This window comes from Erpetoichthys calabaricus, chromosome 7 (assembly GCF_900747795.2).
Source record: "Erpetoichthys calabaricus chromosome 7, fErpCal1.3, whole genome shotgun sequence".
NCBI classification, from domain to species: Eukaryota; Metazoa; Chordata; class Cladistia; order Polypteriformes; family Polypteridae; genus Erpetoichthys; species Erpetoichthys calabaricus.
The window spans coordinates 141,963,500-141,989,884 of NC_041400.2; the positions used below are offsets into that span (position 1 = coordinate 141,963,500).

General features: G+C 36.2%; 1 protein-coding gene across 1 annotated transcript in view; it reads right to left on the reverse strand.

The window, feature by feature from the left end:
* The window catches only part of adamts6 (ADAM metallopeptidase with thrombospondin type 1 motif, 6), a 330,011-nt gene that overhangs the window by 113,640 nt on the left and 189,986 nt on the right, over positions 1–26,385 (reverse strand). The window contains exons 10-11 of the mRNA XM_028805470.2: positions 23,652–23,798; positions 1,037–1,178 (exon numbers count right to left, since the gene is read on the reverse strand). Of these exons, the coding sequence (XP_028661303.2) occupies positions 1,037–1,178; positions 23,652–23,798 (289 nt within the window). The remainder of the gene's footprint in view (positions 1–1,036; positions 1,179–23,651; positions 23,799–26,385) is intronic.

Consider the following 26,385-nt stretch of genomic DNA (forward strand, 5'->3'; position numbering starts at 1 on the left):
ATATTATTTATTGTATCAGTATGCTGCTGCTGAAGAATGTGAATTTCCCATTGGGATTAATAAAGTATCTATCTATCTATCTATCTATCTATCTATCTATCTATCTATCTATCTATCTATCTATCTATCTATCTATCTATCTATCTATCTATCTATCTATCTATCTATCTATCTATCTATTAAAACATATACAGTCTGATAGGTTATAGATCTACATGGTCTCTACTGTTACTCTAATTACCACTTGAAGCACAGTCTCTTACATGATCTCTGGGGCCACTTAGCACCTTGGGTGCAGCCTGCTAAGAAACCCTTTTGGACCCTAAGTTCATGATTCCCCTTTTCATCACCTTAGACCAAATCTCTGGTATAGACCCGACAGATCCCAGTGCACTGACATGTAGGAACTGTGTGGGTGCTGACTGTATGATAGTCAGACCTCACTGTGATCACGTTGGGTACTACTTTCCTTATGCACCACCTATTACATGAATGACTTGATCCTAATTACAAGACATCAGATAGTATGTGTGTTGTGTAGGTTCAGTCTCCTCTTCAGACTATATGAGCAATAAACATCCAATGCTAAACCTTCTATATCAAATCTAAAGACACAAAGCATCAGAAGCACAGCTAACAATCTAGAGTTTAGGGCCACTAAGCAATTTAGAAATGTAATTTATGGAGACAGAGGAAGATTCAGCCTCCTAAGCAGACTATCTAGAGAATAAGCACATAAAATGTATTCTTTTCACAATGTCAAACTCATCTTCCTATAAAGATTCTACGGGTACTAAGCACCATGTTATTAGATGTAACTACATGAAGAATAGGTTCCCATATGATTATTATGAGCATTAAACACCTATTATTCAGTCTCCTATACAGAGTGAAAGGGCAATAAGCAAAGGCTCAGTCTGCAATAGGCACTTTATGAGCCTTTACTAAGCATCTCATAGACACTGACAGGCTCAGTGATTGTTGTAAAGAGTACTTTGACAAAATGATCAAATTATGAGGATTTCAAACTGCTTACCCCATATTTACATTGTCGAGAAGTTGCCCCATACTGGAACCTACACTGTTCATCAGCATCATAGACTTGCCCTGGAGCTATAGTAGGGTAGAAGAAGTCCCGCTTTGGTGGTTCATTGTCTAAGCATGTCCCACGACCTGAACTGTCAAAAACAACAACAAAAAATCCAAATAATATTTTTTGCAACATTTTAAAAATAATGAACAAAGTACAATTTCAGGTCGATAGTTGATATGAAACCTACCTGGCTCCACAAACATGGATTAGTTCATCACATACACAAGGACAAAAAAAATCAATTCTCCTCAGTATTCCTTAAATGTTTAATCGTTATTTCTGTGTTTATTAACTATCAAGGAAAATTTCATTACCAATTAGGGATTTGACAAAATACCATCACAGTTAACTGGAATTGATAAAACAAATAACTGAATCCCTAAATGAGTATGTTGAGGTTACTGTTTCAAACCACACAACTGATTTACTGAACAATTCACTTAACAGACCAGTAGCTGAACTGTAGCAGCAGATTTATTACTGGAACTTGTATGTAACAATATTGCATCAATGTAATGAAAATACAGGGAAAATATGCCAAAAAAAAACACAAAATCAATAAGATGTTTCACTAATTTAAGAAAAAGTGAAAGTTCACCATTTTAGACTTGAATCGGGCATTTGTTTTATTTTATTGAGCTTAAAATCACAGTAAAATGTACAAAATATAATCCATTCAAAAATACAGTCAATCAATATTTTCAAATGAGTTAAGATGCATTAAATCATAACCAACTCTTAAAGTCTCATCCCTAATCAGTTTGGAGATGTATATGAACAAAGTCCTATTTGCATATATCTATTAAAACAGTGAAAAAAAATAAATGAGGAAGTGGTCAGGTAGACTTATTTCAAAACATTAATTTTATATTCTACATCAAACAATCATCAAATGTCTGACAGGTATCTGTCTACCTTTAAAAAACAGTCTGATCTTATCATATTATAGAATGAAGTAATTTCTCCAATCTTTATTCTTGCTTGGAAGGACAATGATTGATTCCTGGTATTGAGTTTGGAGTAGCAAGTTATCTTCTCAAGCTTCATCAAACGTACTTAGTATTAAAAGTGATAATTTAACAGACAGCTTTTTTTTTAAATCCTAAGCATAACCAGCTGGACTGTGAGCTATCCCACTTTGCAATGTATTTAAATGTATTTAATGTATTTATTGATGTGTTTAAAGCATCTTTGATATTGATAAACTGGTTACACGGCCTCTTCTGTGAGCAGCAAGTAAAGCTTTGGAATTTAAATTTTATCAAGAAATTCATTCAGATATAAATCTCCCTCATTACACTCCAATGTGTATAGAGACATATAATATTCCTTAAATATATGACTTATTTCTTTATGTTTACTGCTTTAGTTACATGTTATTTTTTATGTTCACTACATTTGGGTCCAACTGTGTTACTAATCTCTAACAACAACATTCCACACTTAAAATGTTCTTTTGTAAATTAATTAATTTAAATAAATCCTTGGCAGCCCTCTTCTCTGTGCTCATAATAAGAATGACATGTCTTAGAAATTAATGTTTCCATTTTAAATTAATTCAGAAGTTTGAATTCTGTTTGTAATCACAGCCTACTATAGCTTTAGAATCTCAGCAATTTGTTCAGATTTTTCTACAATTTTATTTTTTATGCAATTATGAAATGATTTGTCCCTTCAGATATATTTTAAGTACTTCTGATGTGTTCACATAGATATGTCTGGAAAAGTTGGCGTCTATTTGAATAAAACAACCTTTTCACCAACCAGAAAGTTCTAATAAAAAAACATATCTATTTAAACTACTATATCAATATAAAAGATTAGATCTTTTAATAGTGAGCATATGTGAAAATGTCTCATAATGCAAAACTTTAAACAATATAACTTACATTGGGTGTCCTTTAATTAACTAAAAAAACTACTGAAGACATTTCTTTCTTTAGTTTCAGTTAATATAGCAGATATAACAGCCACTTATGGCAAAGCAAACAATCTAAATCTGCTTAAGTACTATAATTTTTCAGATTTTTTAAATGTAGCCAGAACTAACTTTTATCATACATTTTTATAAAGTGAATAAAGTATTTAAAATACAGCACATGACTCTTTTATTGACATAGATATTTTAGTATGAAAGATGCATTTAAACTTTATAAAGAAAATCATTAATGTGGTTGTATGAATTTGAGGTGAAAGTTCACATTGATTAAATGAGAAAATGCATCAAACAAAACACTCAAGCATATTCTGATTATCATTTATCATGTCATCTTTTCTTATTTAATTTGAAACATATTGGCAACCATTAAATTATTACTTAAATTTGAATTTTAGTCAAAATTATCACTTGCCTTCACCAATGATGTAAATGAAATAGTAGTCTGGTAAGGAAAAATTGCAAATTGGGGAAATCTGAACACTGAGAGCTAAACTTTAAGAACAGATTGTTGTTATTCATAGATAAACATGCCTTCCAGTGTTCACATGAACAGCTGCTCTTATGAATAAAACACATATCTTAGAGGAATTTACAGCAACCAGAAAACTTGAAACCAAATATTTGGGCTGTGGGAGGCGTTCCTGGTGAAATGATTATTAAAAACATGCAAAGCCCTATGCATTATAACTCAGTTCTGAAACTAGGACCAAATAACAGTCACTTGGGTGCTTCACCAGTCACAGCTTTATTGCAGAGTAGCAAAAAAATGCATTTGACATCTCATCTAGAATTTACTAGAAGGCACACAGGAGACTCTGAAGTCAGCTGGAAGGAGGTTCTATGGTCTGATGAGTCCAAAACTGAGGTTTCAGGCAATCAAACTAAATAGCATGTTTGGCATAAGCAAAACATTGCACATTAACAAAAACACATTTCCACCAGGAAGCATAATGGTGGCAACATAATGCTGTGGGGATGCTTCTCTGTAGCAGGCCCTGGCAGGCTTGTGAGAGCAGAAGGATAAAATGAATGCAGCAAAATACTGGGAAATCCTAGGAGGAAATATTAAGACTCTTAAAAACCTGCACCTTGGGAGAAGAGCTGTTTTCTATCAAGAAAATGACCTAAACCTAAAACCCAAGCTACATAGGAATGACTTATAAACAAAAATGTTAATGTCCTGGAGTGGCCCGGTCAGAGTCCAGATCTCAATCCAATTGAGAATTTGTTGCTGGACTTGAAAAAGGCTGTTCACTAAAATCCCCATGCAACCTGACAAATCTTGAGCAGTTTTGAAGAAGAATGGGGAAAAGACCTGACTACACAGACTAAAGGTTGCAAAAGCTGCATTTACCAAATACTGATCTGAATACTTATTCAATCAATTATTTTGTGCTTGATTTTTGTAGTTAATTAAATCACTTTGCAAAGACAGATTTGTTTTTTTCTTTGGCACAGATTTGTTTTTCTTTGACATTAAAGAGACTTTTTCTGTATTTCAATGTCAAAAAATACAAATTAAATCGAATGTGAATAAATGTTGTATAACTTTAAAATGTGAAAAAGTCCAAGGGTGTGGATAATTTTCATTGGCACTGTACTTTCAATAGTTTATGTTAATAATTGTTAGGAACTACACCATATATTTCTTACTGTATAACTTTCAAAATGAGCTTGACTATATGCGGTACAGAAAATAAGACACCCCCTAACAATTTAATGCAAAAATTTGACATGCATTTCTGCTACTGTATTGCTTAAAATATTGTATCCTTGCAAAAATGAGAAACTGAACAAGTTTAAGAATTCAAACTGTGCAGTAATCCATTAAAATGAACCTCACAAATTGCCATCTGAAGGATGGGAGGCAATATAAAGCGTTTCTCATTGCCAAAGTGGATCTTTCATGCTCTGTGAAGTGTCCGATAAATTAATATTCCCAAGAGTTCAATCCACTTCTGTGAAAGCAGTTTGCTTTTACACTTCAGCATGCATTTTATAAACCCTGTTGTTTTCAGTATGTATTGAGCATGTTTTTACTCTGTTTTTAAATATATTTTTCATTTACTTTTTTGCTTTTGAGAACAATTTACCTGGCTCACGTTTTTGTTTCTTTCAATGCTACAGAGTATAGGTATACCATTAAGTCATGCTAATATATGCTTCTGAACAATACAATTTACGTGCCTAGTGTAGTGAGGTATGTGACATTATGATTATAATATTTCCCTCTAAAAAAAACTTGAAAATACAGGAGAAATAGTTATCTAAGGAATAAGACTAGCTTAATGATTTTGCTTATTCCACTGTTTCAAAACAATTAGTCTTTTTTTTCGTAAAACTTTACACATTGTTTTTTGAAAATATTTCTTTTTTTGTTTTGACATTCTTGTGCCTTTTGCTTGTTTGTTTGTTTTCATTTATTGCATTATGAATTTTGATACTCTTTTTAAACTCACTTAGGAGCTAGCTGGTTAGGCAGGTAGTCACACAGACTGTGTAAGATGGGAAAAGTGAAGTAAAATCCTTAGAGGCTGTTCCATAAGGAAACCAAACTCAGATTACTGTCAGTGTTTGAAAGGGTTATACCTTGTATAAGTTTCCTTATATCTACTTTATTGAAAAAAAAAACATGTCAAGTATATTCCTATTATTTCTTAACTAACAAATTACAGGTATTTTAAATAACTTCTCTTTTGCAGTTACTATTTTTCCTATACAGGAACAAATTGCAGAATTGATTTAAAATTGCACCATTGTTACCCTCTAATGAAACTGCAGGTGTTCTCAGATGTTACGGACAATGTTACTCTAAGAGCTGAAATTATTTTGTTCCTCCTTCCAACTCAAGGAACATGTTTGGGAACAGCATAAGGCAAAAACACATCTTGTCCCCGGTACTTATTTGTTGTTTTGTTGTTTCCAGTGACCAACAAAAATGAGAAACTGAAGCCTTGTTATACTTTAAAAGTGTGTTGATGTTGTTTGCTGTTATTCAATAAAGAAGCCCATTATTAAGATAAACCTTTGGCAGTCCTACTGAGGGGACTTTAGTTCCCAACAGGTGACCCCCTTGATCAGTGTACACTTTAAAGGGGATTAATATTTTGACAGAATAGAAAAAGTAGAGCTGCAGCAGTCTTTCACATACAACTTTCCAGGGCAATATGATGATAGTCCGAAGTACAATGGTTTTTGTTTGCAGAGTGTGTATCTATGAATTATGTGATTTGTATACTAAATATTGACAAATCCTAAGTGACAGCATTCTAAATAGTAATAAACTAATATTTCAGTGTTTAGCTAGAACTGCAGAACCAACAGTACCCCCCTAATTACCACAGGGCACATAACTCTCTGGTTTTATGGCTTTTGTCTTGTCTTGTACATATTTGAAATTTTAAGGATAGTATATTAAAGAGCAACCAAGGGTTCAGCTTGGTTATCTAAAGGTTGGATCATTATTGCTTGTTGATGATTTTTTTCCTCTTAAATGTATCTGAATTGTGAGATCCAGCACTTAGTAATACAGCTTGCAGATGAGTGTTACTTGTTGGGATGAGAGGCAGCACCTCCAAATCTGAGGTCGTTGTCATCTCCTGGAAAAGATGGTGTCTGCATGTGAATGACTGTTTACAGGTAAGGTAAGGGTGGTAAGGGTAATCAAGACTGACTAAATATCAGCACTGCTACAACAATTTTGCAGGTGCTGTACTGTGCAGAGAAGTCAGTATCAAGTTGTCATTAAAAGGTTTTGATTTATTGGTCAATTCACATCCTGAAACATACCCTCTCCCCCCACCCATTCCCTACTGTTACCAGCTCTGGTTAGTGTCAAGGACATAGCAGATAACTAATATATATTTACTTAGTTCAGATAATCTGTTTAAGACTATGTGGCAGCAAAGGAGGAGAAAACATAGACTCCTGTGGGATTAAAATATCACCTGGAGGACAGTGTCTGGTGCATATAAACCAGCTTACCACTCAGAGCAAATTTTGGTGATCACTGTAGCTCAAATACAGTATCAATCTGGGCAACAGATTTAATATTCACAAAGGCAGCCAATGTTTTTAACATTCATGGCTTCAAATACATCCACAGGTATAGACATTATAACAGAGGATGTTTTGTCAATAAAAAGAGAAAGAAATGGGTGGAGTGAATTTATGGACTTCACTTCACAATACAGTAGCACTAACTGTACCAAACCTGTCTTAACTTTGCACCTTTCTCAAAGTAAACTCTTGCCTTAATTTACCTAATGACTTAGAACTCTACAGTCCTGTCAGGCATTGGACATTACTACAAAATACTACCCCAAAATATTTTTTACATATGAATTCTCAGCAATGCTGAACTCTGGTCTTTATTCAAAAGACTAGGTAGTTGTGCCAATAAATTGGATGCCAGCTCCAACCCTTTGCCTTTGTATTTACTACTTTGTTCCTCTGATACCATTTATACTGAAGAACGCTCTAGAAACATTTTTGTAGCAGTAGACATATAATTACACAAGTTATATATTTTAGTATCAGTGGGCTCCTTCAAATCTTTGATTTCAGATCCACTGTATGTAGCAGAGATTTAATATACCAGGCACTACCATCTACTAAGCTGTTTACCTCTGAAAATTTGCATGAAAAAAATTCTCTAGTGTTACTTTAGTATTCTAGTATTATTCTCTAGTAATACATTTTTAAAGTATTAGTAAAGCGGCTGCTTTTGTTGTGTGTATCTATCCTACTGAAGATGTCCTTACCTTTCATCCTTTACATACAGAGGTTAATTAAAAAGTAAAGCCAATTTGAAAATTACATGGTAACCACAATGGATAGAAGATGACGAAATACAACAACCATAAGCCATCATAAACATGTTCTATCACATCAGCTTCTATCTGTTGTCGTTACAGCGTAATTTTCAAATTGCCTTTCCTTTTAGATTTACCCTTGTATCAAAACAGGATTTTATTCTTTTAAAGGTTTCAGAAGTACTAATATGAAACATTTTTTTTAATATAAACTATTTTCCACCATTTAAATCTATTAAAAGATGTCTGCATTGAAAAATAGTCAAGACCTTGGAAAAAGAAGAAGACAGTGTATTTTGCTTTTTTTTTTCTTTTCGACCATATAAGCTAATCATGATATGTAAATTATCTAGAATTCAGTAAAATGCAACAATGTATTAAAACCTTTATACCTGCAGCAATTCAAGTTATGTAGTGTTTAACTAGTGAAGATGGGCCAATAACAGGTTTTATTTTAATAGGACAGAGTGGAGACTGAAGACTGTATTTGATTGGATGCACTAGAATTTGGAAGAATTATGTATTGTTTTCCCTATAATCAGTACTAAGCATCGCCTGCAGAAAGGCATTTTTCCTATAGATACACATTCAGTTGATTTTTACATACAGTTGCCATGTTTATTCATCCTGCTATTGCAACAGGTGAAAAAAATAGATATTAACAAAGTGTGTTTTTATCACTGATTCATACATAGTATAGGTAACTTCAAATGACATGGTCATCAAAAAATAACTAAATAAGTCAACCATCAAATCATTCGTTGAACTCACTTTTTCCATTAAGGTGTTGTGTTGGGATCCAGGGCCTATTCCAAAACAACAAGAGTAAAACAGGAACAAAACCTTGATGAGACACCAGTATGTCACAGCATACACTGATACTAATAACATTTTGGTCAATTTAATGGCATAATCTGATTGCTGTACAGTATATTATAAGTCTATCACTGTACATGCTGTTAACTGTGGTAAATAAAATAAAGATCAATTAATAAAATGTTCAATTTTGGCATATATGAGGAATATTTCAAAACCTCAAGAAGATTAATGTGGAAAAATAGAGAATATGCAAACTTTACAGCTAAACAAGTGGATAACTGAATCCTTATTTTAATACCTGCTAGACAGAAACTCTAAACAATATGCCTCTACTGTATAAACTAAAACAATTAATTCACATATGTGGACCATTTCATAGAACTTAAGACTATCATGGGTTAACAAAATTAATGTTAATAAGTATTATGCACAATAGCCATCAAAATCAGGTGTTTAAGAGCATGTTATTATGTATGTTACTGGCCACTTCTGAATAGAAGAAACAAAAACGAATTACCCTGCATCAGTATTTTTCAGTGTTTTGGAGTTGAAAAGAGTGTCAGACAGAGTAATAATTATGAAGCTGGAAATTGGAGGTGTGATGGTGAATGTTGTTAGTGCATATGCCCCGCAAGTTGTACCCAAGGGACAGAAAGTGGTGATTCGAGCGGATTTCAATGGACATGTTGGTGAAGGGAACAGAGGAGACAAGGAGGTGATGGGTAGGTATGGTGTTAAGGAGAGGAATGAAGAAGGTCAGAGGATAGTGGATTTTGCAAAAAGGATGGGCATAGCTGTGGTGAATATGTATTTTAAGAAGAGGGAGGAACATAGGATTATGTACAAGAGTGGAGGAAGATGCACACAGGTAGATTACATCCTATGCAGAAGAGTTGATCTGAAGGAAACTGAAGACTGCAAAGGGGTGGCAGGGGAAACTGTAGTTAAGCAGCATAGGATGGTGGTCTGTAGGATGACGTTGAAGATCAAGAAGAGGAAGAGAGTGAGGGCAGAGCCAAGGATCAAATGGTGGAAGTTGAAAAAGGAAGACTGCAAGGTTGAGTTTAGGGAGGAGGTGAGACAGGCACTGGGTGGTAGTGAAGAATTACCAGACAGTTGGGAAACTACAGCAGAATTAGTAAGGGTGACAGCAAGAAGGGTGCTTGGCATGACATCTGGACAGAGGAAGGAGGAAAAGGAAACCTGGTGGTGGAATGAGGAAATACAGGAGAGTATACAGAGGAAGAGGATGGCAAAGAAGAAGTGGGATAGTCAGAAAGACGCAGAAAGTAGACAAAAGTACAAGGAGATAAGGCGCAAGAGAGAGGTTGCATGTGACAAGGATGGATAGGATTAGAAATGAGTACATTAGAGGGTCAGTTGGACGGTTGGGAAAGAAAGTCAGAAAGGCGAGATTGCATTGGTTTAGACATGTGCAGAGGAGAGATGCTGAGTATATTGGGAGAAGGATGCTAAGGATAGAGCTGCCGGGCAAGTGAAAAAGAGGAAGGCCTAAGAGAAGGTTTATGGGTGTGGTGAGAGACGACATGCAGGTGATGGGTGTAACAGAACAAGATGCAGAGGACAGAAAGATATGGAAGAAGATGATCCGCTGTGGCGAACCCTAACGGGAGCAGCCGAAAGAAGAAGAAGTATTTTTCAACCTTTTTTTTTACTGAGGGATGCAGCTCTTGTCACCACACAATTAGAAATCAATATGTTTCCTTAGAAAGAACACTTAATTTTAGGTTTACACAATAAATAGAATGTATTGCATGTGTTTATCAGGTACAATGGCTTAATAATTGTGCTGGATCAAATCGTTATAGAAAAGCACTGAAAAGGAGAAATTACAACACCTCTTTATAAGTAGCAAGAGCAAAATCAATCTCTGAGCCCTCATTTTTTAATTAACAGTTAAAAAGACCCTTTAGAATTTGCTTGAACATACTTCTAAAAAAACTGTTAACTTTTCATAAACAACAAATGCTTATATTGGTGAGATTTCTGATGTTGTCTTGAAGAAATAATTCTTTATAGTCAGAGGATACATGAGTGACAGCACAATGAAGTTCAGATTGCAGATTCCTGTCTATGAGACGTTCACAAAAATTTGACTAACTTTGGCAAATTGCAGAGAAAATATGCTTTCAAACTATATATCAAGGGCTTCCTATGCCATTGTCACCAAATATGAAGAACTAGGGGGCTCCGCCCCCTGCTCGCTTCGCTCGCCAACCCCTGGTGTTGGGAATGACAAAGAGCGTGATGTATGAATGAGATATAGAATAGTGTGACGGTGTAGATGATGCAAATAGAAAGCAAACAATAAAGTGTGTGGCACAGTGTAAAGGTTTATTGGAAAATTTCTTTGTACACGCCGTTTAAGTGTAAAAGGTAATTCCAGCTCAGAACTTGTAAGGTCAATGAAGATGGTTATTGTTGTGATCAGAGTCAAGTTTGTCAGAGCTTAGAAAGAGTTGTGTCTCTCCAGGAAGTAATGGAATGACTTGGGTATTTATGTTTTACACATTAATATTTTTTGGACATAATATAGTGCGTTGTGTTAAAAGGGGCATTTGGTCTAATGAGATTGCTGTTCCAAATCTGTCTGTAACTAAGTCGTCGCAGATAAAGGCTTGAGGAATTGTAATAATATGTGGGTGAAGTCCATCTGTATTGGTGAGTGTACCATCTCTCAGTTGTAATAAGCAATTGTTATGATCTGATTCTGGACATCTTATCTTTTTTACTAACTATATCTTTTGAAAGCAATGCCAATTGTCTGCGTATTTTAAGGTGCACTGAACAATAGCTGAGTGCATGGCATCTGGAAGAATAGCTAATCACTGTCTAAAATCTCCTCCTCATAAAAGTACCTTTCCTCCAAATCGAATATTATTATTCATAAACGTTTGTAGAAGTTTATGAATGGTGTTGAGTAAGTGACTTCATGCCATTGTACATTCATCAATAAACACTGTTAATGTTCATAGTGGATACCGATTTGTAGGATCTAATGCAGTTGATAAAGATTTCACTTTCAGGTACATCGTCAGTTATAAGCTTCTGTAGATATTCAGTATATGAATGTAAAGAAGGCAGTCTAATTTGACCCTTTTGACAACAACGTGTAAATGTATTACTTGTATTGCCAGTTGTTTCTTCAGGGAAGTGAACTGAATGACAATGATTGCAAATGACATTCATTAATCCGAATGAATTTTCCTGGTGTATGTTTTGCTTGTGCCGTTTGAGAGGCGAGTTGTTGCATGTGTAGTATTTGGGACGTGTTGTTTTGGAGCTGTAATCGATTTGCCTGTGCTGTGTGAGAAGCCCGTTGTAGCCTTCGCTGCCGTTAACATGTTTTGCTTGTGGTGTTTGAGTGCCGCGTTGTTGCATGTCCATTATTTGTGACGCGCTATTTTTGATTTTTAATTGATTCGCCTCCGCTTTGCGCAAAGTCCGTTTCACTCTATGTCGTGCATTGTTTGTATCGTGCCTTGTCCGTTTTTGTATGTCGGTCAGTTGAGCTTTCTGCTTTTGGAGTCTTGCTTGCTTGTTTTCTGGCCGGTCATATGCGCGTTGCTTTGCTCCCTTTTTTGTATGTCTGAGACGCGAGCTCTTTCTTTTGAAATCGTGCTTGTTTCGATGCAGCAGTTTGAGACGCGCGCTGTATGCGTCTACGTTCAATGTGTCTGTTCATTTGGGCACGTCTCTGTAACGGGGTTACTTGAGCTTTGCGTTTTTTGATCCGAGACATTTTTTCTCACGTATTTTCCGAAGCGCGTTGTATGCGCCGCCGTGTATTGTTTTTGTTTCATTCGTGTTCGTGTGTTTGGTCCCGTTATCCGATCCGAATCGTTTTGTACCCGTGACCGTGTATGCATGACTTGTTTGTTCCTCAGCGTGCGAAATATGTATAAGTATTAAGGAAGATCGCACTCACTGTTAATATGGAGCCTTTTCTCCAGTTGAACGGTTAATAGTGCTTTATTTTAATGAGATCCACCTATGCTGCCTAGTGTGAAGGTTTTGAGATGACGTATGTTTAATATGGACGTTTCCTTTAAATATGTGGCTTTGGGTGTCACTTCTTATTGATTTGGGGGGGGGGGGGGGGATTGTTGTTGCGCGAGCGTCTTCTTTCTTTTTGTGTTCCTGTGTCTTGTTTGAATCCCCCTCTTTGTGTGTGTCCTGTCCCTTGCTTGTAGGGTCTGTGGGGCGGTTTTGTGTTCTTTTTTTTGTCTTCCATGGGCTTGTTGAATCCCCCTCTTGGTGTGTGTCCCGTCCCGTGCCTGTAGGGTGTGGGGGGGTGTGGTCGTGCCTTGCTGTTGTGCGCTCGTCTGTTCTTTTTTTTTGGTGTGTTTAGTTTCGTGTGCAATGTGTTTCGTGCTTTGCCCGCGTTTGACTACGTTTTTATGTGCCTTTTCCTTTTTTCGGTGCTTGTTGCGACTCATTTCTGTGACTCCTTTTTGTATGTGCTCACTCCTTTTTTCTGTGGTCTTGTCCGCCTCTCGCGGCCCCTCATCCGCCTTTGTCGCCCTCTTTTGTCCGCCTTTCTCCGACTCTCGCGGACTGTTTTTGCGCCTGCGCCTCTCGCGGACCCTCATCCGCCTGTCTCGCCCTCTTTTGTCCGCCTTTCTTCTCATCCGCCTCTCTCGCCCTCTTTTGTCCGCCTTTCTCGGCTCCTCAGCCGACTCTCGCGGACTCTTTTTGCGCCTGCACAGTACGTCTTTTTGCAGCTACGGCCCATTGCCGGATGTGCCTGCGTCCATCATCCGGTTTAGCATTCTCGGTTAGTAATATGGATGAGTGGCAGGAAACCAAATTCCCATCTTTATTGCACTAACACTTATTTTGTGTTTTGTGTCTTCTAAATCTCAAATTTACAATTTAGAGTCTCTGGATTTCCATCAGCCCTCCTCTTTTTCACACCCTACATCATAACTGTCTGTCATTATCATTTCCTGGTCTTGGTATTTAATTGAAAAACACACACTAAAGTCTGCATCACTCTAAACAATTCTTCACAAGATTTTCAGTCATAGAGTTCATTTGCATGATTTGAGTGATTTGATGACAGTTGCCATGCCCTACCATGACCAGTTATACCAGTCTTACAGTCATCCAAAATCAAACCTGTTTGATTAATTGTGTCATAAGTATGATGGGCAGGCTCATATGTTTCCAAAAGCTGACAACCAATGATCACCCCGAAGTACAATGCATACAATGCGACTGCTAGGAAAAAAGGAAAATAGATAAAAAGAAGACAGTATTTTCTGTCTAATGTCTTGAGTTTCTCATACAACAATAAAATGTAAACTGAAAAAAGAAAGCGGTGTGATTGAACTCATCATACATGGAAACTATTTGTACGGGCTCTGACAATGATAATTGGCTGCCAAAATTCAGTGAGCTGACAATACTTTTCGAAAAGTGCCGAAATGCAATACTTTGAAACTGGGCTGAAAAATTTAAATGCAGTGATGTAATCCATCGTACTCTGCAATTGCTAATCATGTAATCAGATCCTTGAAAAAAGGAGATGATGACATCCAGAAACTGCAGTCATTCAGTTTGACATGCTGTCTGACTAGAAGTAATGCAGCGTGTCGCCAGCCTTAGAAGCACTCATGAAGCATTGTAAAATATTTTAAGAAGTTGATTTGAAAGACACGCAAATTATGAGAGGATAATGAGCCTTTACATATAATTTGGTTAAGTATCGGCTAAGCATAAACATGAGGAATGGCTAGTACAAATGATTTTGTGCCAGTAACTTCCAGGACCATGTCCGGCTAGATGTTCAAATAATGCAGGCCACATGCAGCCCTTATGCCACATGCTGGAACCCCTGGCCTATATACTGTATACTCATGTGAATCTAGTTTTATACAAAGAATTATAGTTTATATATTGCCATATTTAGAATATATTATTATTCATATTATGCAAATGCCACAGACCTGCAATAAGTGAGTGAATCTAATCTAAAAAATTTTTTTTTTTTAAATTTTGGAATTGTTGGCAGATTCAACAGCACTGGCAGTCAATGAATTTCACAGTTGCTTATTAACCAAGACCCATCTTGGATGACTTTAGTTTGAAAAGCACTGGTTCCAAAGGAATTCATTTGAGGAATTAAAGGAAAATCAACATTTATTCTGCTGAACTACATTTCTAACATCTTTGAACATTTTAAATAACTGAGCTTCAAGCACAGTAGTTAACCACATGGTATTTTTTAAGTAGCAGAGTAGGATATTTACTATAGTCTTGTCTTGAACACCTATTTGGTTTTCATTAGATGATTCCAGCTTAGATATCTCTTTTTATACATTCCAGAACTGCAAACAATACTCTGAATGAGGTCTCATTATTTTATTACAGAGAGTGAGCATAATATACCCCGACTGATATGCTTACATTCGTCTTTATTAGGTCTGATAGAAGGATGAGCATGTTGAATCAATATAAACTGAAAACGCCTTAGACTAATTGTATTTATAATTTGTTCTTAAGACCTATCAACAGCACTTTGTAGTTCTCTGAATTTAAATTATTTTCAAAACATTTGGTTAGTGATACAGTTTTCCAGTCTTAAATGGCCTTTTTTGGCATTTTAGTATTTGCTTTCCCTTCTGTTTAGGTAGTGTCTAAATAGAGGGTGAGCCAAATAAAGAAGTACCACATTTCAAACATTTATTCTACAAAAATGCTACAAGATAAATTTCTTTATGACACAAAAAAGGCATACAAAATAAATTTTTTTCACTTTGTTTTAAAAATGATGTCTTCAAGGTAGTGGCCATCATTAGCGACCCACTCTTCGAGTTGATTTCTGAATGCTCACATGACTCGTTCAGCCATTTCAAGGGGAATGGCGTTGATTTTATGGCCAATAGCATCCTTCAGTGCTTCAAGGTTTTGAGGTCGGTGTGTGTATACCTTCATCTTGAGATAGCCCTACAAGAAAATATTGCACGGAGCAAAATCAGACGAACGTGAAGGCCACCCGATATCACCACGCAGGGAGACTAGCTTCTCCAGAAACATCTCACGCAAATCTTGCATGGATCTCTGCACCATATGAGCTGTTGTTCCATCCTGTTGAAACCAGGCATCCACCACATCCATTTCCTCCAGTTGGGGCCGCAAAATGTTCTCTAGAATTTCAATGTAACGTTATGAAGTAACGGTGACCATTGCTTCCCCCTCCTCGATAAAAGAAGGGTCTACAATGCCAAATTCTCCAACGGTGCACCAAACTGTAACACGCTCACTGTGCAGGGGTCTCTGATGAAGTTCATGAGGGCTGGTGTCAGCCCAATAGCGAACATTTTGCTTATTTACACAGCCATTCAAATGGAAATGTGCCTCGTCACTGCACATGACGAAGGCATCTCAATGAACGGTTTGCAGAATGTTCACACACAACTCTCTATGGCACTCCCAGTCTCTCTCAGTGAGTTCCTGCACTACAATCACTTTGTACGGATGGAAGTTCCTAGTCAATGATGTGTTGGAAATGCATAAGGCAGAAGCTTGTTTGCACCCTGAACATCTAGGAGACTGAAAAATTGATGCCCTTACAGCTTGGATGTCTTCAGGCGTTCATACAGTCCGAGGATGACCTGGGGATTTTCTGTTCAATGTTGTACCTGTCTGTCTAAATTTAGCCACCTACTGAAGAATTTTGTTCCAATTTGGGACGCCACCGTTAGGAGGAATGGTGAAGTGAGTTTGGAAGGTGCATTGTGTAGTGATGATGGATTTGTTGTTTTTGAAGAAGGCTTCGACGGCAAAAGCACAGTGCGCTCCGGACCAAGGCATGTTGCCGACTGGAAACTACAAGGGATCGCCTATCAAAGGTCCCCCACCCCAACCCACTCGCTTGCATCTACCTCGTGCAATGACCTTGAGAAATGTGGTACTTCATTTTGGCTCACCCTGTACTTTACAGGTTAACACGCTAGATTCATTATCTGTATACTCATTTTCTGTATTCACTTTTTCAGAGTAGCAAAATCCACAAGACAGGAACTTGCCTTGAACAGGATGTTCATCAATCATATGGCATATTCTTTAACTTATCCTCACTCAGTTGTTTTGTAAAATAAACTGATGTAAAATAGTATACAATAATGAGAGCAATGTGCACCAGTGGGAACAAAAATGAATAATGAAATGTAAAATTAATAATTTATGATATATTGTTTGCTTCAATGCTAAGAGTAGCAAAAACAAAACTAATGAGTTGGAATTGTATGTGGATGAACATAATTATGATATTATAGAAATAACAGAATCCTGGCTAAATAACTGAGATGTGGATAAGTATAACAATAGATAGTTACACATTTGGTTGCCATTTATATGAAGTTAAATTTGAATACACACTTCTCCAATTGGATGATTAGCTTCATCTAAGTAAGAACAACTAGGAAGCATTAAGGATAGCAACATTATACTGGGAGTGTGTTTACCCCCAATGAAGACAACTGTTTCAGTGTACATCATTTTAATAATATTAAAAAAACAAGTTTGCATGGGGATGTTATAGTCAAGGGGGAAACATTACGCAGATGTTGACTTTGCTAACTTTACAAATAGGGGAATATAAGAGAGTAGGACATTTTAAACATAATGAGAGACTATTAAAACACAAACAAAAGGGTCTAACAAAGTCTATCTAGATTTAGTATTTTGTAATGATCAGAATAGAATTCAGGGGGTAGATGTGATTGAACCACTAGGATCACATGACTGTAATATAACCCATTTCAAAGTGTTTAATTAGAGTGCATATATAAAACCTAAAACTCTTAAGATTAACTTTAGTAGGGCAAATTTTGAGCAAATGTGGTAAAACCTAAAAAAGATTAATTTGGTTAGCTTTTAAGTGTGGAGACAGTTGAGACGCAGTGGACATTAAGGAATTAGGGAATACTCCACAGAGAATATTTAAGGTAATAAAAAGGATGCTGCAAAGGAAAAGGCAGCTATGTAAGGTGTATAGTATAAAACTAATAACTCAAGTGCTAACTGTAGGGCTTATGACAGCATAACAGCAAAGGTTAAAAATTATATTTTAATACCAAAAAGGCAGTTGTAGGGTTTATAACAGAATAAAAGCAAAGGTTAAAAACAATATTTTAACACCTAAAAGGCACTTGGAGTGAAATATTGCACAAAAGCCAATACACTAACTGAAAAACTGAATCAGTAAAAAAGCTTATGAGGAAGGACTAGAATAAAAGATGTTGTCAAAAAAACAAGTGGAAAGCAACATGCAGACCAGAAACGCTAGTCCAAAGTCAAAAAATCAGAGCTTAATTCTTATACCAAGAGTCACAAAAAGATAATACATGTTATCCAATCTTGAATAATTTTGGAATGTATGCCATGACCTTTATACTGTCATGTTGATGATGTCACCTGTCACGCACTCCCCATAAATCATAGGAAATATTGCCATCGCAATGAAAGATGCAAAAAGCACCAAGATGGCAACTCCTAAGACAAAAAAAAATGGGATCAAAAATAACAATCTAAAACTAACAACTTTTAATGGAAGCACTCTAGCACATAACAATAACATATTTAAATTCTTTGATGCAAAAAAAACATATACAGAGACTGTAATAGCGAATACACTAAACTTGCATTTATTTGAAGTTCTCAACAGCAAAGAAGTCGACAACCTTCAAGCAGTTACTGGGACTGCCAGCCATCCTAGAATAATTAAGGAGGTTGATGTATGTACATTAATGAGTACATATAAAAGCTCTTGATACTCACTTTTTGAAAATCACTGTGCACTAGGGAATTTCCTAATGACTACAAGCTAGAAAATATTGTCCTATTATAAAAAAAAACAATGATCAGATGGATCCGGTTACTATAGCTTAATGTGTGTCACAGTTAAAGTCATGAAAGGAATTATTATGTTATTGTGCAAGGGACAAAGTGTAGTGTCACTAAAGACATTAATCTTAAGGTTCATTTCAATATCTTTGCACCACATTTTATCGACCCTTATACTACTGTAAAAATGATTAAGCAAGTCTCTCATTGGTTGGCTTTACCAGATCATTTTAAAATACACTAAGTCTTTTATGTCTAAATTTGAAACCAGTACATACTCATCTGCATTTATAGATTCTAACTGTTCGCTCCTGTGCAGGTACACAGAGAAGCTGACTTTGAATTTCAGTGAATCTTAGACTATCGTAAAGGACATTCCTTGGTACACAGAATACCTTGTTCAATGGTGGGGTTACTAGAAGAAGGCTCTTTTGAAAATTGGGAAACCCAATTTGACTGTTTAGAAAATTTTATGCTTTAAAAGTTTAATTCTGGAGCTTTATTTTCATATATGAGTTCAAATTTTATTTCTTTGCTTGAGAAAGTTTTACATTTTTTTCTTTAAATTTTAACTTTACCAAATTACCATTTTAAAAACTGCTACAGGCAGGTAGTGGTTGCTGTGGGATTTGGCCTGTTGCTACGGTTTATCTTTCTGATCGTAATGCAGCAGTACAAACTCCTTTGAGGTATGGACTCAATCAGTAAATAAGTGATCTTAGAAAGTCTGTTTTTGACTCTTGTTATTTCATTTTGACTTAGTCTTTGACTTGGCACTTTGGCTTTGGTTGTATTGTAGAACAACACCTTGCAAGTCTTACCTGACAGTGATTACGAATAAGCCTTCTGGTTTAGAAAAACAAACTTTATTGCTCAGAAAAGTAACTTTGTTTTTCAATTGTATGCTTTGTTATCAAGAAAGAATATTTTTATGTTACTTGTGTTATTTCTGAAGGAAATACAGGTAAAATTCTGTTACAACGAACTCCCAAGGACCTAAAAAATATTTTGTTGTAACGAAAATTTTGTTGTAATGAGATTCTGTATTTGTTACTATAGTGCTTTCTTTAACTTGTATCCAGGCATTTGCAATCATTTCAATAGCTTCTTTCGTGTTAATTTTAATCTCCTCCTGCCTACAAGTTATGCTGACGAGAATTTTTCTCAGCATTTCCTTGTGATCATACACTTTCAGGGTGCGAATGATGCCCAAACCCAATGGCTGAAGCGCTGCCGTGCAATTGGGTGGGAGGAATTCAACACGAACATTATCTAAATGTGGAAGCATGTTGTGGGCAGCACAGTTATCAATCAGAAGCCGAATCATCCTTTCTTCTTCTTCATATTGTGAGGTTTCTGAACACTTTTGAGACCCCCCCACGGGAACGACACACTGAAGTGCGTCCTGAAGCGCGATTGCAGCGTCTGTGGAAGATTGTTTGTCTGTTGCTGGGGCAGAGCAATAGGAGGCTCACAGCGCTGCAGTGAAGCGCCACAGAAGCAAATCATAAAAGATCGGGGTCGCACTATAAGTCCCTGTCTTGCAACCCAAAACACAAGGCCGAGTCTCAGTACTTTAGCAAAACCAACTTTATTCAGCTTGAAACAGGAACGGCACAGTTACTTATTGTAGCGTGATCTGCCACTCTGCTATACACAGACACAGCAGTCAGGCAGGGTCATGCAGGTCAGTGATCAAGTAATCCTGTTATCTGTATTTACAATGTACGTGCTCCTAACCTTACATCACCCATCGAGATCTTTATTGTTTACTTTGGCGGACAGACGCAGCATATCTGTGAGCCTGCCACTGCCCCATACAGACGCAGAGATCGCACTTCAGAACACTCTTTGGCTTGATGTTTAGTTGTGGGAAGTCCCAAGAGAGTTTACAAACCTCACATTTTCTTGAATGAGTGCCGCAATAATAGGAATGTTTCTTGAACGAGCATCACTGAACCACATAAAAACGGCTTTTTCGACGTCTTCAAATGCAGCAGTACACATATGTTTGCAATCTGAGATTTTGTCTTTCAAGAAAGTTGACAGTGTTGATTGCGAAATTCCTAATTCACTGGCAATGTCTTTTTTCTTTTTGCCTCAATCGAGAGTTTTTTTTTTTCTAATATGAACTGTTATCATTTTTTCGTGTCTGCCATTTCTATAGGAGGGTGACAATGAGTTAAATTCCAATGGATTTTTTTCAAATGTTGATGAGCAATAAGCAAAAGGTATCACTGAAAACTGCAAGAAATAAAAAAGGCAAAAAAAAAAAACAGTATGAGGAAAGTTCAAAGAAAGAAAAAAAATTACAGTGTTTCTGTTTGGGGATCGTTGTGCACAACTGAGCTGCGGCCACAGAACTAACTGCTCTGTGGATGATTCATTCAGGCATTTCAAGGTCTTTTGTGCAATTCATTGTAATGAAAGTATCTGCTGAATGTATTTCGTAGTAATGAGATTTCTATAGACTCGTGTCATATGGGGAAGCTGTCGGGACTATAAACATACTTCATTGTAATGAAAATTTTGTTGTAAAGATATATTTGTTGTAATGGAATTTTACCTGTATACACCCCCTGCTTTAACATCACGGCAGTACTACCAAAATGCATTGTGCCAGAAAGGATCTAGAAAAGAGTAACTAGGCTGATTCCAGAACTGCATGTTACAGAAGTTTTTAAGATTATGAAAGGAATTTATACAACAGATACTGGCTGTTGATTTAAGATGAGTTCTTCAACAAGAATAAGGGGTTAGAGTAGGCAATGTGTTAAGGGTAAATTTCACCCAAATATTAGAAGGTTTCTCTTCATATAGGGTGTCATAGACACATGGAATAAATTAGCAGTTAGTGTGGTGGAAAGTAGTATTTTAGGGACCTTCATAACTCAACTTGATGTTATTTTGGGCAAATTGGATGGAAGACAGGACTGGTAAGATTTGTTACACAAAATGGCTTGTTCTCATTAAAATTGTTCTAATCCTTTCTCTTCTTAAGCCTTTGGTTGATTTTGACCTGGCTTTTGATACAACTATGTGCCTGCAGTCCTATTATTTACCAAACTAGGTATCATGCTATATTGCTAATAAAAACACTTTACACAGTTACGATTGACTAGTTAATATGTTAAACCTAATTAAGCAGAAGCAAATTAAAAAAAAAAAACTGCAACAACAAATTTATGTATCATTTATGAAGGAGTTAGCATCAGAGAATAACATTAGATTACATTACATTAGATTAGATTTGTTATTTATACACATCTCCTTTTTTCAGAATGGAATCAACCTTTGCATTTTTTATATTGGTTCATACATATACTAAATCCGATGAAGCTAAAAACACACTGTAGGCAAGACAGTATGTAAAATAAAAAGTGGGTTAACATTGTAACCTATTCTGTTTTTATTCTCAACCCATGTGAAACATATCTTTCAGCTTTTTAGTAACCTAGGAAAACAATTTTTTGTAGTGCAGTGGTTAGTGCTGCTATTTCAAATCACATGCCTAGACACTCTCCATTTGTAGTTTGCAAATTTTCCTCATCTCTCCATTGGTGATATTTTGGTCTGCCTTCACATTCTTGAAGACATGCATCTTTGGTTAATTGAGGACTCAACATTTTCCTCAGTGCTTGCATGAGAGGGCCTTGTGATGGACTGGCACCCTGTCTAGGGTTGCTTTCTGCCATGTGCCAAGTGTTGGTGACCTACAACCCTAAACTGAATTAAACAGGTTTGAGAATGTTATGTTATTATTGGTAACAAATAGATGTCACACGACTTTAGTTTTATATGGTTTTCATTCCATCTAATATCCACAACACTCTTCTGCTATCTAATCCCCACCTTAATAAAAGGACAAGTGTCTGTGTACATGTGTGTCTGTCTGGTTGTTAAGTCTCTGTTATATGCCATTTTGTATGAGTGTCATAAAAGCAGTGCTAATATTTGTGATGCACCACCTTTGGGAAGGAAAAATGCAATTCATTTTATTACTACATGCAAAACAAAATACATTCCAAAAGTGATGCCTCATAAACATTAATGCTGAATACATCCAATGGAAAGTAACTGCCAGACAGAAAAAAATCAACTTAATAAAAGTACAAGTGTCTGTGTATCTGTTTGTCAGTCTTGTTGCTAAGGTTAGGAAGAAAAAATTAAAAATAGACAAAATATGTAGAAGGGTCCAAAAAAAATCCAAAATGATAATAAAACAACAAACAAGGGTCTAAAAATAACAAAACTGGTCTTACTTACTTATTTTGTTTTACGCTGACAACAGCAGCATGGTAGCAACTTTCTTGCACCTGCTTCGGCCACGTGAACAAGGTTTATAGCTGTAATACTAATGATTGATAACTTTACATGGTGGGCAATGGATGAGTGAAAATAACGATAATCTGATGCGCATGTAAGAAAACCAAAGCCCCGACACTACTAAACTATAGTTTATAAATCAGGCCAATGGAGTAGCAACCACTGCTACATTTTCCCAGCAAAACATTTTGACAACAAGAGTGATGCCAAGAGGAGGAAACAAAAATGAGCAGGTCTATCAAAAGAAAACAAGGGCGCCACAAGGGAAAGGAATTGGGTGCATATTATTAAACAAGACAAAATGAACCAAATGACCAAATGGACAACCCATGTATCAAATAAAAAACACACGGTCTACGCTGATCACTTCAACTTCAGCTTATCTTAGATGGGTAGCACAGCTAGCTGTTAATTAAAGTGGAGAGTAAATGCAATTGTTGAACAATTGAATTCTACTTTCTTTTGCTCTAGGACCACTTGACCAATGAATATGATTTTGATTTTCTACTAGGAGTAACAGTGAATTTAATGCTGAACATTTGTTACGTTTTTGTAAAAATAGCAGGGTATTCTCCTCTTTTAGGAGATGAAGGTATTTAGCATTTGTAGTCTGATTAAAAACACAACAGAAAAAAACAGTTTGCTAGCAGTGGAAGCTATCCAGTTCAGCTACACTGATAAATTAAATCATTTCATAAAAATAAACAATGTTTGAAAATCAGACTTATTGATGATAGATCCCTTGCACATAAATTTTCTACATATACTTCATTAAATTCCAACTTACTCAAGGAAACTGGTAATATAGTCTTTGCTGCAGGCTGACCAGGAAAAGGGATTGGTATTAGCTGTAATATGAGCCGCCATCAGTTTTGCTGCTTCGTGACCTTTAGTCCCACAGGAGTTTCCAATTCCATCGTGGTTCATGCCAAAACTGTCAGGATAAGCAAAGGACAACATTACTCTCCCAGTGGAGCTAGAGAACATGAATGCATCATTCCTTCAATTTAGTTGGAAAATGAGTAACAAATGTCATTAAATACTCTTCTATATACAAATTTCTATATTTTAAACGTCTTTTTACTTGAAATGCAGTAAATTACATTCTTGCATACCATTACACAATACTCTACATTCTTCTGATTACGGGAATGGTCATTGTTTTTTTTAACCCCTTCTTTTAGAAATGCTAAAACAAAGTGAGAGATAAGGCTCCCACTCAGACAGAACAGCTGTTTGCAGCTGCAAAAGGATAAAGGTCAGTGGCTGCCTATGCAGCTCAATTCTCTAGAGGCAATACAGGGCTGTAATTACTGGCCTGATGACTAGCTGTCGAAAGTCATGATTATAGGCTACTGCATGGTAGCGTCAAAAGTTGCAGACAAGTGAGAATGGGGTTAAACCAAAATATAAATCATTGTGTGGGAACTGAAAGGGTCTTCAATGGACCCCATGTTTTACTAGAAAGGAAATTTTCCTTTTCGTGCTTTTCATAATTAGGTTAATGACTGTTTAAAACACCATAGGAAAAACGCTTTTCATCTAGGACATATTCCTAGAATCTCCTAATTTACAGAGAAAATTCCAAACACATGGATAAGGAAAAAACATTACATAACATGTATTAAAATTACATAAAAATGCCAAAACATAATTCTACAAATAGTAAATATGTACAGTCAAAACATTAAAAATATAAATAAATATGAAAATATTTTTCAACTTCAGTTTACTTATATTCTCTGCATTTGTTTACTGGCTATGGCAATCAAAGTGGCATTGGTAATTAAAACTCTAATATTCAAAACACCTACACTATACAAAAAATCAGCATTGTGCTGCCTTTCAGTGATTGTGATGGCCATAGAGACACAATGAAGACTGTTATATATCTGAAATCATCTACTCACACAAAAACACCAAAAATAACAGATGAGCAAAATAGACACAAAAGGTTAGAAAAAAAATATTTGTTAGATCAAGGAAACATTTCTTTCAATTGAAGCATGCTATTGTGATTACTCTCTTTTTTAATGAAAAAATATGTTTTTTTTCTTTTTGTAAAATGTAAAAATAAGCCAGTGTCCCCTAGTATGTAACTCTGTTTTCTATTTTTTATTGTTAAATTTTAGACATATGAACCTCAGGCATGAGCCTCTTTCAGGTTTAGAAGTAATGTCAAAGTCACAGCACCTCCTAGATGCTCATGGGCACATTATATGACAATTTTTGGCAGCTGCTCTTGAAGCATTATGCTGCCAAGAAGGCGCTGGACTGTATGCCCAATAGTTAAACATGCATCATCATAGTACTTCCACGTTCACCGTCATTAACAACATCCTCCGATATAAGAAGAAGGCAATGAATGAGCATCTATAGGAATACTTATATTGATATAATACCCTACACCCTAGTTCCCTACATAGTACCCGTATTGATGATTAATTAATTATTAATTATAATTATTCTAATAATTAATAATTAATATAATAATTAATAATTATAATTATTAATTATAATTAATTAATCACAATTAATTAATATACATCCGGCGCCGCCGAGAGTGGCAGCCTTTTCAGCAGCTCCGTGTATGACTGTATGTGTATGTGTACTTTTCTACTTTTTTTTTTCTATTTTTATTTATTGATCACTCATGTGAAATTCCCATTGGGATTAATAAAGTATCTATCTATCTATCTATCTATCTATCTATCTATCTATCTATCTATCTATTGTTTTGAGGATTATGTACAGTACAAATATAGGGAATTAACATATGTATGACATCTTGCTAGCAATTTTTCTTAATTTATTATGCTGAGAACTGAGCTAAATTAACACAGTTGGTTTCTCTGGCAAAGAAGTAAGCACCGAAGAAAACTGCAACAGAGCATTTATTATATTCAAATCATTACATTTGGAACAGGTATGCTTTCTCAAATTTCAATTAGTGAAAAAATAAAGAATAATTGGGGCGGCACGGTGGCGCAGTGGGTAGCGCTGCTGCCTCGCAGTTGGGAGATCTGGGTACCTGGGTTCGATTCCCGGGTCCTCCCTGCGTGGAGTTTGCATGTTCTCCCCGTGTCTGCGTGGGTTTCCTCTGGGCGCTCCGGTTTCCTCCCACATTCCAAAGACATGCAGGTTAGGTGGATTGGTGATTCTAAATTGGCCCTAGTGTGTGCTTGGTGTGTGGGTGTGTTTGTGTGTGTCCTGCGGTGGGTTGGCACCCTGCCCAGGATTGTTTCCTGCCTTGTGCCCTGTGTTGGCTGGGATTGGCTCCAGCAGACCCCCGTGACCCTGTGTTCGGATTCAGCGGGTTGGAAAATGGATGGATGGATGGAAGATGATCTACATTTCAAAAAAAGGCAAGCTAAGTATACATTTAAATTCTATATGTACAGTTGTTCTCAACTGTTGCATTCCTTAAATTAGGACAAGATAAACTTTCAGAAAACATGCAAGAATCCCAAGCAGCAATGTCCAGGAAGCAACTGAATTTGTGAAGGAAGAGATAACTGAAG